This window comes from Lemur catta, chromosome 12 (assembly GCF_020740605.2).
Source record: "Lemur catta isolate mLemCat1 chromosome 12, mLemCat1.pri, whole genome shotgun sequence".
NCBI lineage: Eukaryota > Metazoa > Chordata > Mammalia > Primates > Lemuridae > Lemur > Lemur catta.
In genome coordinates this window covers 20,585,854-20,599,994 of record NC_059139.1, presented here as the reverse complement: position 1 = coordinate 20,599,994, position 14,141 = coordinate 20,585,854, and the positions used below count along the sequence as shown (strand labels likewise).

The following is a 14,141-nucleotide window of genomic DNA, read 5'->3' as shown; positions in this document are numbered from 1 at the left end:
GAGACGGAATGCATGTCTCTATGGGAATGGGGAGAAACTGCTTATTGGATAAGAGGTTTTACTTCGGGGTGAATGAAATGTTTTGGAACTATTAATAGAGGTCGTTGCACAATGTAGTGAAGGTACCAAGTACTACTGCATCATTCACTTTAAAATGGTAAATTTTATGTGAATTTTACTTGTTATTTTTTTTTAAAAAAGAATGCTCTATCAAATGTAAAGGAACCATTCCCAAAGAAAAGTGGAGAAAACTGCTAGAATTATACTTTCTGCCTAAAAAGCAGCTGAAATAGTTGAATTTATTCTTTCCACATATTTTATTGGTTTTCAGGGGTATTTATAAGTAATATAGATTTTAGTGGTTGTGGCTTGTAATAAGAAAGTTCCTGGCTGTCACTGGTAGAACCAGTGAAGAATTTTAAAATGATAGGACAATGATATCTCAGGACAAAGAGCTAACATTCTCTTAGCTTGCAAAAGAATCAGCACATGTTGTGTGTGTGTGTGTGTGTGTGTGTGTTTTGTTTTGTTTTCTGAGACAGAGTCTCACTCTATTGCCTAGGCTAGAGTGCCATGGCATCAGCCTAGCTCACAGCAACCCCAAACTCCTGGGCTCAAGTGATCCTCCTTCCTCAACCTCCCGAGTAGCTAGGACTACAGGCCTGCAACACCACGCCCAGCTGGTTTTTTCTATCTTTAGTAGAGGCAGGGTCTTGGTCTTGCTCAGGCTGGTCTCAAAACCTGAGCTCAAACAATCCTCCCACCTCTCCCACCTCAGCCTCCCAGAGTGCTAGGATCACAGGCATGAGCCACCAGGCCTGGCCAGAATCAGCAACTTATACATGAACTTTATTGTCTCATTCACTTTAACTTTAATATAATAACTCAACATTTAGATACCCCCTAACAGAAACCATCTGTTTAACTGCATACACAGCCCTGAATCCCCAAAAGCTGTAAGTAAACTTTTCCTCAGAAGACGTGACAGTTTTTATTAAGACTTTCTATATCTTTCACCATATGAAATAAAGTGCTGTACATATATTACAGAAGTACAACATCCTGCAAATGAGCTTACAAATGAAAGTCTGTCATGCATTTATCAATAATCTATGTCAACTGGAATATATAAGTGGCTTTTTTATATACAGTTGCTTGTTGTAATTGTATTTATAAAATCCTATTTTAATAGCACAAACATCTTTATCTGTAAAATGGAAATAATAGTCGTGTCTACCTCCAGAAGGTGATGTAATGATTAAAATTGGTTAATTAATGGGAAGACTTAGAGCAGTGCTTAGTGCTGGATGAGCACTTAATAAGGGGCAGCTGTAATGGTGAAGAGGGTAACTGCTACTACTACTGCTGTTAGTTAAACAGACCTCCTAGTGCTAGAGATTGTTTCCAGTCTGTTGCAGATAAGCAGCTGCACTGAACATTTTTTGTGGTTTTGTTAAGTATGATACCCCTATTGTAAATCCTTGGTACTGATGTTACTAGATTAATTAGTATATACCTTTTCAAATTTTGACAGAGCTTGCCAGTTGTGCTCTAAAAAGGTTTCTGCTGGTTTATACTCTTGCCAGTGAAAGTGCCTGTTTTACTGTAATTTCATCAGATGTTTTTTTTGTTTGGGGCTTTTTTTTAAAGATGACTCTTTACCTCTACCAGAGCTAGAAACTAATATCCAAGGAAACCAGTTAATATGTTCTCTCTGGATCACCCACTGATGAAGGATACTTGTTGAAACATTGGTGGTTATAGGGAAAAATACTATTTTGAGTAGAAAGACATGGGTTCAGATTTTAGCTTTATTACCTAGATACATGACCGTGGACAGAACTACTCAACCTCTTAAGTTTGTTTTTTTACTAAACCTTGAATTAAGTGAAATTATGCATTAAGTGGTCAGTTAACATGGTGCCTGCCACTTAGTAAGGGTTATTCTTATTAAAACTGGAGATGACAAGGAAAAAATACACTTTATAAGTGTTTTTTAAAAGCAAATATTACAGGCAGGTACAGTGGCGAGCGCCTGTAGTCCCATCCACTTGGGAGGCTGAGGTGGGAGGATCACTTGAGCCCAGGAGTTCAAGGCTGTAGTGCTCAATGGTTGCACCTATGAATAGCCACTGTACTGCAGCCTGGGCAACATATCAAGACTCTGTCTCTAAAACAAAAAAAATTATTAATAAAAGTTAAATTTTAAAAACTCAAATATTACTCCTTGATTTTGAATTATTTAATATGTAGAGCATTTCTCTTCAATAATTCTAGCCATCAAGATGCTTTACATTATAGCCTGAAGTGTCATTTCCCTAATTTGATTCTGTTCATCTTTGATGCTGTCCTTTTACTTCTGAATACATATATTTCAGAGATCTCTTAACTGTAGACATCTTGCAAAATAACCATGTTGTTCAGGAAATTAATGTTTTAATTGCTTGCTTCACAGCAGATCTCAGAAGGCAAATAGATAGTTGACTTTTAGATTGTACATGTTTAAGTATTAATATATTGAGTTTTTGATGTCTTGACATAAACCTAAATTATAGCTGATTATTTCTTTTCTCATAACATTCTCTAAAAATACTCAGTAAAAATTTGAGGCATTTATGGCAAGTTACATATTTTATGACTTCAATTTTATATTTTAAGCACAGCATCAATATTTTACTAATTATCCTTGATTTTGTTTATCACTGATTTGTCCGAGTTATTCTCACATTACTTCATTTCATAAACATTTCCTGAGTATTTACTATATGCTGGCCACTCGTGCTGTGCAGGGGAGTTCAGAATAAATGGCAATAGCCTTATCCTCTAGAATCTCAGTCTTTTGTCGTCTTAAAGTATGAGAGAGATTCTGTACATATACATAGAATTTTCTAGATGACTGAAGCTTATTTCTTAAAATAACGTCTTGAACATCTTCCTGCATTCTTCAGCTGAATAAACTGAATCATCTTCATCTTTTTCATTGCATTTATCATTATGAGCATCCATTATTTTCAGGGGTTTTTTCAATCTCTCATGCTGCCGTTTGTCATTTTTCATAGCTGTTTATGTGCACTGTTTCTTTAAATTCCCATCTCTCTTAAAATGTATTCCTCTTTTGTTTGGGACTACAATATCCGTATGTCCAAACTTTTTAGAATTAGTCTTATTTAAGCAATACTGAGAAATGGCCTTGGAGTGAATAGATTGACAGAGTTTTTATCTCTTGGTTAAATCTCTGAGCTTTTTTTAGTGTATAACTAAAAGTGGGTTCTCACTAATGTCTTCCCAGCTTCCGTTGTCATCTTAAGGATTTCATTGTGGTTCCAAACTATTTGGTTTCTTTGAATTGCTATTGGTAGTTTTATTTAAAATTCAAGCAAAGGCTATAGCATAGATGAACCTTAAACATGCCGCTAAGTGAAAGAAAACACAAAAAGCCACATTTTGTATGGTTTCATTTGTATAAAATGTCCAGAGTAGGCAAATCTATAGAAATTGAAAGAGGTTTTGTGGTTGCCAGGCATTAGAGGAGTGAAGAATGACTGCTAATGGCTATGGGGATTTCTTTTGGAGATGATGAAAATGTTCTGAAATTATATAATGGTGACAGTTGAACAACTTTGTAAGTATACTAAATAATCCAGAATTGTACACTTTAAGAAGATGAATCTTATGTGAATGATAGTTCAGTTTTTAAAAATCTAAGTGAAAACAAGTTTTGCTAATAGACCCTTCAAAATAATGGGTTGCCTGCTTTCTAAATTTATACTTTTACTTTGGTCTTTTATTCATTGGTTTAGAATTTGAGTCTCTCAAATATAATTTACAGTGAAAGCATAATTTGTATTTTACTTAGGAATAATAGAAGTCTAGTTATGCCAAATGAAAATTTAGATAATACTCATTGTTTATAAAGGAAAGACAAAAGTGTTTTTTACTTAGTAGAATCTTACTCTGCTGTAACTCCCTAGCATCATCATCAGTCTATAGCTGTGGTCCCCAACCCCTGGACTGCAGCCTGTTAGGGACCAGGCTACAGAGCTCTTCCCCCCAACCCTGCCCCCCCCCATAGAAAAATTGTCTTCTGTGAAACTTAGGAGGGAGGTGGTGAGCAAAGCTTCATTTTACAGCCACTCCCTTCCCCATCTCTGCCATCACCGTCTGAGCCCCCCACCCCCATCCATGGAAAAATTGTCTTCCATGAAACCAGTCCCTGGTGCCAAAAAGGTCAGGCACCGCTGGTCTATAGGTATCAGAAAACAAATGTATATGAGCCCTAAATATCTAAACAATTTTTTTCAAATGAGAAGCCTCCTAATGTAAAGAATTTTAAGAGCTGTCATATTTTAATAGTAAAGGATAGCAATAATTAAAAATTTGTTACTCTTTTGTATTTTTCTTCATTAAGCACAAATTGTAGAATCTTTTCAAAATGTATTTATTTATTTAGACAGTGTCTCGTCTGTCACCCCGGCTAGAATGTCATCATAGCTCACTGCAACCTCAAACTCCTAGGCCTTAAGCAGTCTTCCTGCCTCAGCCTGTCTGTTAGCTGGGACTACGGGTGCAGCCAATTTTTCTATTCTTAGTAGAGATGGGGTCTCACTCTTGATCAGGCTGGTCACCAACTCCTGAGCTTAAGCAGTCCTCTGGCCTTGGCCTCCCAGAGTGCTAGGATTATAGGCATGAGCCATCTCACCTGGCCTGCATGTTTTTATAGTATATGTAACTTGACTTGTTCTATGTAACTTTTTCCCTCTTTAAAATTTTTAATGATGCTTCATAATTTGTCATTGTGTTTGAAAGTGAATAATTCCTTTGGTGTGTAAGCTGTTAAACATATTTTTATGTTTTTAGGCTATGGAGTTATTAGTAGAGAAAGCAATCAGTAGTGCTTCTAGTCCTCAGAGCCCTGGGGATGCGCTGAGAAGAGTTTTTGAATGCATTTCTTCAGGAATTATTCTTAAAGGTAAGTTTTACCTTTTTTTTAATGAAGTAAAATCTTTGCTTGTTTGATGGCTGAGTAAGAGCTCTTCTTTTACAAATAGATAATGCTAATGCTCTTTTCTCCTTATTGTGATTGCTATAGGTAGTCCCGGACTTCTGGATCCTTGTGAAAAGGATCCCTTTGATACCTTAGCAACAATGACTGACCAGCAGCGTGAAGACATCACATCCAGTGCACAGGTACTAGTATTCCTAAGTCCAAAGCTTTGTTCAGCTACTGTCCTTTTAGATGACATTACTATATAACGTTCATTCTTCTACTTCTTTAGTAAGTAAGCCTTTAGAGAGGGTATTTAAAAATTTACCTTTTACTAAATTTCACTAATAGAATCTTTTTTTTTTTTTTTTTTTTTTGAGACAGAGTCTCACTCTGTTGCCTGGACTAGAGTGCCGTGGCGTCAGCCTAGGTCACAGCAACCTCAAACTCCTGGGTTCAAGCAATCATTCTGCCTCAGCCTCCCGAGTAGCTGGGACTACAGGCATGCACCACCATGCCCGGCTGATTTCTTCTATATATATTTTTAGCTGTCCAGATCATTTCTTTCTATTTTTCGTAGGGACGGGGTCTTGCTCTTGCTCAGGCTGATCTGGAACTCCTGAACGCAAGCAGTCCTTCCACCTTGGCCTCTCAGAGTGCTAGGATTACAGGCGTGAGCCACTGGGCTCGGCCAAGTTAGTTATAAATTTAAGGGAAAAGAAATTTAGCATTAGGAGCAGGCACTTAAAAACCAACAGTATGCATTTTTTTTTTTTTTAATGTGGCCTTGAAGAAAGTGGTCTGGTTTTAGGAGGTAGAAATGTTTTTATTAAAAGTGAAGAAATTACATAACTGTATGATTCATTTATGTAACATTCATGAAATAACTGTTATAGAGATGGAGAACAGATGAGTGGTTCCTAGGAGTTAAGGATAAGAAGAGAGAATCAGGCCGGGCGCAGTGGCTCATGCCTGTAATCCTAGCACTCTGGGAGGCCGAGGCAGGTGGATCGCTTGAGGTCAGGAGTTCGAGACCAGCCTGAGCAAGAGCGAGACCCCATCTCTACTAAAAATAGAATGAAATTATCTGGCCAACTAAAAATATATATAGAAAAAATTAGCTGGGCATGGTGGCGCATGCCTGTAGTCCCATCTACTCGGGAGGCTGAGGCAGTAGGATCACTTGAGCCCAGGAGTTTGAGGTTGCTGTGAGTTAGGGTGACGCCACGGCACTCACTCTAGCCCGGGCAACAAAGCAATACTCTGTCTTAAAAAAAGAAGATGACAGAATGGTGTGGCTCTAAAAAGAGTATTGTAGCAATGGTAAAGTTGAGTACTCATCTTGATGGTGGTGATGCTTATATAACATAAGGGCTGCACATGTGATAAAATTCCATAGAATGACACACGTGCACATGTAAATGAGTGCATGTGTAACTGGTGAAATCTGAATAAGCTCTTTTTTTTAGAAAAAAACAAAAATCATAGAAGGCTTCCATGAATAAGCTCCTACACTGTTCCAATGTCAATTTCGGTTTCTTGTTGGCCTGTAGTGCCCATGTTAATGTTTCTCCCTCTTTGTCTTTATCTTGTTTCCTTCCATAATATTTACCTTTGTTCTTATATACCTCTATATATCTTTTCTCCAGTGATCCTTTTTAAGTTGCTTCTGCCAGATACAGCCTTTATCATTTATTAAAATCCTTTCTATAGGTGTACAACGGATCAACATACCTTTAAAAAGGTAACATTTATAGGGTTAATTAATCTCCCCTCCTCATGCCACGCCAAAAAGGAAATGGATTATAAAGTAAACTTTAAGTCCTTAATGATGTTTAAAATTCGAAGATGTTTTTGGGAATAATTTGTGTCAGTCATTAAATTTAGTTTGCTTTTAAATAATTGCTGATTATAATGGTAGAATTTGCTCTTCTTGTCAGACATTAGAAATACATACAAGCATTTTGGGAGGCTGAGGTGGGAGGATCACTTGAGGCCAGGAGTTTGAGACCAGCCTGAGCAGCAAAGCAAAACCTCAGCTCTACGAAAAATAGAAAAATTTACCTGGGCATGGTGGCACATGCCTGTAGTTCCAGCTACTTGGAAGGCTGAGGCAGGAGGATTGCTTGAGCCCAGGAATGTGAGGTTGCTGTGAGCTATGATGATGCCACTGCACTGTAACTGGGACAACAGAGCAAAACTCTGTCTCAAAAAAACAAAACAAAAGAAAAAAAAACTCAAGAAATACATACAAACCACACACACAAAATGAGATTGTAGAGCACCCAAGCCTCAAATGATAACTTGGTTTACTTATCGAAGTATTCCTCCATTTAGAAATTCCTAGTATTAGAATAGCTGATGATCAGTAAGAATGTTCCCTGTGGTAGAAATGTATTAATATGCATTATCATAAGCAGATATCTTTGGGTATTTTCTATTAATGCAGAAGAAAATAGTATTTTGTTATCTTTGGGAAGGACCTTTTATAAGTCTCTCAGTAAAGAATTAGTATATTATGATAAATATTCTTCATTCTCACCTTCGAAAGTTATCTGTACAGCTTAAATGAGATAGAGAAACACCCAATACTGGCAGAAAATCTCTAATAATTGTATACTAAGTAGAATGCTATATAATGTCCTGACCACAGATAATTTTGAGACTTTCAGGATTTTCAAAGCAGGTATATGAGGCAAAGTTTTAAGGAACTGGAATTGTCTAATCTGGGGAAAAATTTTGGAACAATAAATTCACACATGAGTGACTGTAACCAGTAACTAGTCTGTATCTCAGCTGAAGAAAATAAACAGGGATTAAAAATATTCTGAACAGCAGCCACTTTGAAAAACAGGTTAGCAGTTTCTCAAGTTAAACATAGATTATCATATGCTCTAGGAATTCTTTTTGATTCCTAGGTATATACCCAAGAGAACTGAAAAAAATACGTCCACACAAAAACTTGTACAGGAATGTTCATAGCAGCATTATGCATAAAAGCCAGAAAGTAGAAACAATGTAAATATCCATCAGTTGATGAATGTTAGGGTAAGCAAATATAGTACATCCATACAGTAGAATATTATTCAGCCATTAAAAGGAATGAATTACTCACGCATGCCCCAACATGAATGGACCTTGAAAACCTTAAGCTAAATGAAAGCTGTCAGACCAAAAGCCACATATTGTGTGTTCTTATTTATACAAAATGTCCATTATAGGCAATAGTAGTTCTCAGGGCCTGGGGGTAGAGGTGTTGGAAAGTAACCTGCTGTTGGTTATAGGGTTTCCATTTAGGGTGAGGAAAATGGTCTAGAATTAGACAGTGGTGATGGTTGAACAACGTTGTAAGTATGCTAAAAACCTCTGAATTGTACACTTTAAAAGGGTGAATCTTATGATATGTGAATTCTGTCTCAAAAAAAATAGTCTGAACAATTAAGTTGAAAGTTATAACTCTATAGTGAAAGCTGCTATTTAATCAAGTGACTGTGAAACCTCCTTGAATAAATTGAGGAATAAATTAAATCATATTTCAGAAGTCCCTCTTTCTTCAAGATTTTATGAAATCTTTTGACATTGATGCCAAAGATAGTCTTTTTTTTTTGAGACAGAGTCTCGCTCTGTTGCCCGGGCTAGAGTGCCATGGCATCAGCCTAGCTCACAGCAACCTCAAACTTGTGGGCTCAAGTGATCCTCTGCCTCAGCCTCCCGAGTAGCTGGGACTACAGGCACATGCATGCCACCACACCGGCTAATTTTTTCTGTTAATAAAGACAGGGTCTTGCTCTTGTTCAGGTTGGTCTCAAACTCTTGAACTCAAGCAATCCTCCCACCTTGGCCTCCCAGAGTGCTAGGATTACAGGTGTGAGCCACTGCACCTGGCCAAGGATATTCTTACATAGGCATCATCATGTAGTAAAAATCTTTTTTTATTCATGAAGTAACAAGGATTTTCTAGTTTTAAATCATAAGGATTTCAGTGATACACAGTGTTTTTATTATATTCATATTTCCACAGTGGCAGAAAATTAATTTGCTTGAGCTTGGTTTGTTGCTTAATGATCAGTATTTCAGGAACATATTCTCATAAGTTATCCAGCGTTACTGTAATTTTGCAAATTAGCCTTTTTTAATTGTATTACTGAATAGTACTTTTTTTGTGTATACCAAGCAAGGGATCATTTGGGCATTGTCTACTGTTAGGAAGCAGTTTAGACTCATTCATTGTAAAACCAGTTTTCAGTATTGGTACATTTTTAAGACTGCTTGTAGTAAATACCAAATCCTTCTGGTTGAAGGTAAATAAACAGTCCATTTAAGTGATACTAGCATCATCTTCAAGGCTTAGAATTATAGTGAAAGAAGAAAATGAGGTAAAAGATAAGATGATGGGGTTCAGTGCCAACGTTTGCCTTATCTTGTCTTACCTTAGACAACAATAGGGTCTCATTTTGGCTCAGAGTTCTGCTGACAGCTTGATGGTAATTAACATTTGATATGAACGTTTCCCCCTCTCCCTTTTTTAATTTAAAAAAATTTTTGAAGAATTAAAATTCCGGTGTGGTGAGGAAGATAAAGCTTAAAAAATTAATTTTAATTTTCAACTGGAAATACAAGAAAGTTGCCAGGAAAAGTTCAACTCTGCCAAATATCAAAACATCCTATAAAGCAACAAAAATTTAAACGATATAGTTGTGGCACAGAAGTAGACAAACCTTTAGAATGGATGAGCCTAGAACTGGACCATTAGGTATAAGGGGGTTAATGTATAACAAAACTGACACTTCTAATCAGTGGGAAAGGACAAGTCATTATTGAGATAATTGGCTAATCATCTGAGGAAAACAGATGCATACAAATTATCAAAGTATCAAGAGAAGTATAATTTTACATAGGAAAGATCTTTTTAAGGAAAATGTAAATATAGAAAGCCATGAAGAATTATCAGAAATTTTGCATAGTATCTTTAAACCTAAGGCAAATAACAATCAGGTATTGTTTGGCCCATCATATTTATGAGGTTTTTTTTGTTTTTTTGCTTTTTGTTGTTTTTTTGAGACAGAGTCTCACTCTGTCGCCCTGATTAGAATGCGGTGGCATCATTATAGTTCATTGCAACCTCAAACTTCTGGGCTGAAGTGACCCTCCTGCCTCAGCCTTCTGAATCGCTGAGACTACAGGTGTGAGGCTAATTTTTCTTTTTAGTGGAGATGGAGTCTCCCTTTTGCTCAGGCTGGTGTCAAGCTCCTGACCTCAAGCAATCCTCCTGCCTCTGCCTCCCAGAGTGCTACGGTTACAGGTGTGAGCCACCACACCCAACAGAGAATTTTTTTTAATGTACAATATCCAGAATGGGGAAGCAAACTTGCATATACATTATTGGTGGATAGTTAATTAATATAATGTTTTTGGAATTCTATTTGTCAGTATCCAACAGTTTTACATGTTCAGCAGTTCTACTGGATAAAAGTTCATTCTACAGAACTTGTCACTTAAATGCACAGAAACATCTTTAGACATTCATTGTAGCACAATAATAAAAATATTGGAACCAATCCACTGTTTACCAATAGAAAATTAGTTAAATAAGTTTGGTACATCCACATGAGTATAACTGCAGTTCCTAAATTATATGCTCTCTACCACATGCCTAGAGAGGCCATGACCAACCACTCTATTAAAGCAAGTATTCGTCTCTTCTCTGTGGGATCTCACAAAAAAAAAAAAAAAAAAAAAAAAAAAAAAAAAAGTAGCTCCCATTTTTCAACATCCTGCTTGTTTCCTTGATGTCACGTCTCATAATTTGTAGTTAATTTAGTTTTATTTTTCTTGTGTTCATTTCCATTAAATGTCGAGCTTCATGAAAACAAAAACTTCGCTTATCATTTATACTGTAGCATAATAAGTGCTTAATTAGACATCTGTTAGAGTGAACAAGCATATGAATGAATGGTTAAATGAAAAAACAAATTGAAGAAGCCTGGTTCTCTTTTTGGAAGGTGGGTATGCACCCTGTGCCTGAGCCCTGTATACTTGGGCATCCAAAGAAAACGTGGGAAAATATGTAAATTATGAACAAAAGAAGGGCTCACTCAATGACACAGACATTTTTTTCTTTTGATTTATATTGTTTCAGGACAGTTTTTTTTTAATGTAATGCTAAATATGTTTAAACAAATTTTTTAACTTGATGTTTTAGAAAACAAAATAGCATGCACCTAGAAAAGCCTGGAAATAAAAACATCAGAATATATGGATTATTGCAGTTGTGAAACTAATTCATTGTTCTTTCATTAAACATTTTTTTATATTATATGGGGGCTGTAAATGTAATAATTACTATTTGGGTTTTTTTAATTAACTCTAAATTCTGACTCTTTTTGTTGCAGTTTGCATTGAGACTCCTTGCATTTCGCCAGATACACAAAGTTCTAGGCATGGATCCATTACCCCAAATGAGCCAACGTTTTAATATCCACAACAACAGGAAACGAAGAAGGGATAGCGATGGAGTTGATGGATTTGAAGCTGAGGGGAAAAAAGACAAAAAAGATTATGATAACTTTTAAAAAGTTTTTGTAAATCCTCAGTGTTAAAAACAACAGGTGCCCGTTTGTTGGCTGTTTTTCATTCATAATAATGTCTCCTTTGAAAAATTTATCAAGAATTTAAAGAATTTCATAGAAGAACCAAGTTTTTCTATGACATTAAAAAGTTAATGTACAGTGTTAGGTATTATATGAATGGAAAGACACCAAAAAAAAAAAAAAACATTGTGCTCTAACTAGGGGGAAAACAGTGGTTCAGATTTTTTTCCCCATTATTTTTGTTTTATTTTCTGGTTACCCTAGCTCCCCCCACCCTCCATTTTTGTGTCTTTTATTAACTAGTGCATTGTCCTATTAAATCTTTACTGTATTTAATGCAGGATTTGTTCTTCAGTTGGCTCTGTGTATTTTGATATTTTTATTTAGAGATTTTGTTTGCTTTTGACACTAGTTGTAAGTTACTTTGTGTTACCCCTTCTTAATATTTTACAGCAGTACGTTTTTTTGTAACGTGAGACTGCAGAATCTTTTCTTTTTTTCTATATGTGAAGGATTACAACACAAAAAGTTATTTTGCCATTTGAGTGCTCAGAACTGAATGTTTCTGCGGATCTTGTGGCATTTGTCTCTCTAGTGTGATATATAAAGGTGTAATTAAGACAGATTTCTGTTAATCTAATCAAGTTTGCTGTTAGTTGTGCATTAGCAGTATAAAAGCTAATATATACTATATGGTCTTGCAACAGTTTTAAAGCCTCTGCATAACAGATAATAAAAATGCATGACATTTTTGTTTTTAATAGACTTTTAAAATTATAATTTTAGGTTTAACACGTAGATCTTTGTACAGTTGACTTTTTGACATAGCAAGGCCAAAAATAACTTTCTGAATATTTTTTCTTCTGTATAAGTGGAAAGGGCATTTTTCACATATACGTGGGCTAACCAATATTTTCAAAAGAACTTTATCATTGTTCAACTAACAACAGTAACTAGCCCTTAATTATAGTGACAGCTCCTTATTGGTGTGTGTGAGATTACTCTAGCAACTATTACAGTATAACACAGTTGAATGATCTCCCCCATACACCCCATCACCCAGATAATTTACAGTTCTATTAACAGGTTGGTAAAGTATTACTGATAAAAAATTATCTAAGAAAAAAACAGAAAATTATTTGGTGTGGCCATCTTACATGCTTATGTCTCCTACACAAAGCTAAATATTCTAGCAGTGGTGTAATGAAAAGTTACATCTTACTGTTGATGTATGTATGCTCTGGTACGCAGATGTCATTTTGTTGTCACAGCACTACAAGTGAAATACACAAATAAAAACATTCATGTAATGACTTAAATGTATGTTAGAGTTGACATCATAAACTACTTTTGCTTTGAAATGACTTTAAGGCTTCAGTAAAATCATATTCAAATTTATTGGGTACTATATTTTGTTATTCCTAACAAATGTTTATGGCATGAGCATTTCTAGAAAATTTTATAATTCAGTACCATATTGGTTAAGTTTCTTTGTAGGGTCAGAGTCTTCCCCCAGAATCTTAGAGGACCAGGAAACTATGGGAGACCACTGGTGAAATAGAACAGGAAACTCGGGCTTTCTCAAATACCAGTTAAGTATCCCTAAATTCAAAATTTTTTGAGCACCAACATGACATTCATTGGAGCTTTTCGGATTAGGGATGCTCAACTGATACAATGCAAATATTCCAAAATACTTCTGATCCCAAGTATTTTTGCTCAACCTGTATTATCTGTATAACTTGAGCAAGCATTTTTTCTTTCTTTCTTTTTTTTTAAATATATTTTTACTCTTTCTGGATCTCATTTTACTCTTCTTTGAATATTTTGTCATCCAGTAAAATTTAGAGTTTTGTTTCTCACAGCTCTCTTAAGAGAAGGAATCAACCTTTATTATTCACTGATTGCAGGCACCATTATAGGTCTTTTTACATGTTTTCGCATGTAAAACTATCATGACAATGAGTGAAGATGCTATACTTCTTATTTTCCAATTGAAGAACCTGAAGTCCAAAGTAGCTAAAAAATTAAGAGTGATACATCTTATTTATGATGTCACTATTTAAATAATATTGAAATTGAGACCCAAGTTTCAAAGTTTGTGGTCAGCCCTTTGTCAAGCTGCCTCCTTCACCTTCCAGTTATGTTCTGAAAATGTTTTTAGCCCGTATTTCAAAATTTTGCATTTGAGGCTAGGCATGGTGGCTCACACCTATAATGCCAAACTTTGGGAGGCTGTGGTGGGAGGATCAATTGAGACCAGTAGTTCAAGACCAGCTTGGGCAACATAGTGAGACCCCGTGTCTAGGGAAAAAAAAAATTGTGTTTGGATGTCTTCATCCAGAAATACAACTGGTACTTAAATCTTTTACTAAAAGTTACTTCTGTGTTTGTTTTTCACATAGTTGCTTTCATAGCTGTGGCTAGAGCCACATTAACCATCTTGTATGAAAGAATAACTTGGATTGAATATTAATGTCTTCTGCTTTGACAGTTCTTTAAACTCTATAGTCAAAAGAAGCATTGGTGTTACAACCCTGCTAATGCATTCTTGAACCAGTTTTGGC

The 14,141-nt window shown here is 35.8% G+C and overlaps 1 protein-coding gene across 2 annotated transcripts in view; it reads left to right on the top strand.

The window, feature by feature from the left end:
* The window catches only part of ZFR (zinc finger RNA binding protein), an 81,304-nt gene extending 68,332 nt beyond the window's left edge, over window positions 1-12,972 (top strand). For both annotated transcript variants that reach the window (XM_045565796.1, XM_045565797.1), the window contains 3 exons: window positions 4,858-4,969; window positions 5,090-5,187; window positions 11,377-12,972. In XM_045565796.1, the coding sequence (XP_045421752.1) occupies window positions 4,858-4,969; window positions 5,090-5,187; window positions 11,377-11,556 (390 nt within the window). In that variant the 3' untranslated portion in view covers window positions 11,557-12,972. The remainder of the gene's footprint in view (window positions 1-4,857; window positions 4,970-5,089; window positions 5,188-11,376) is intronic.
* Window positions 12,973-14,141: the final 1,169 nt, after the last annotated feature.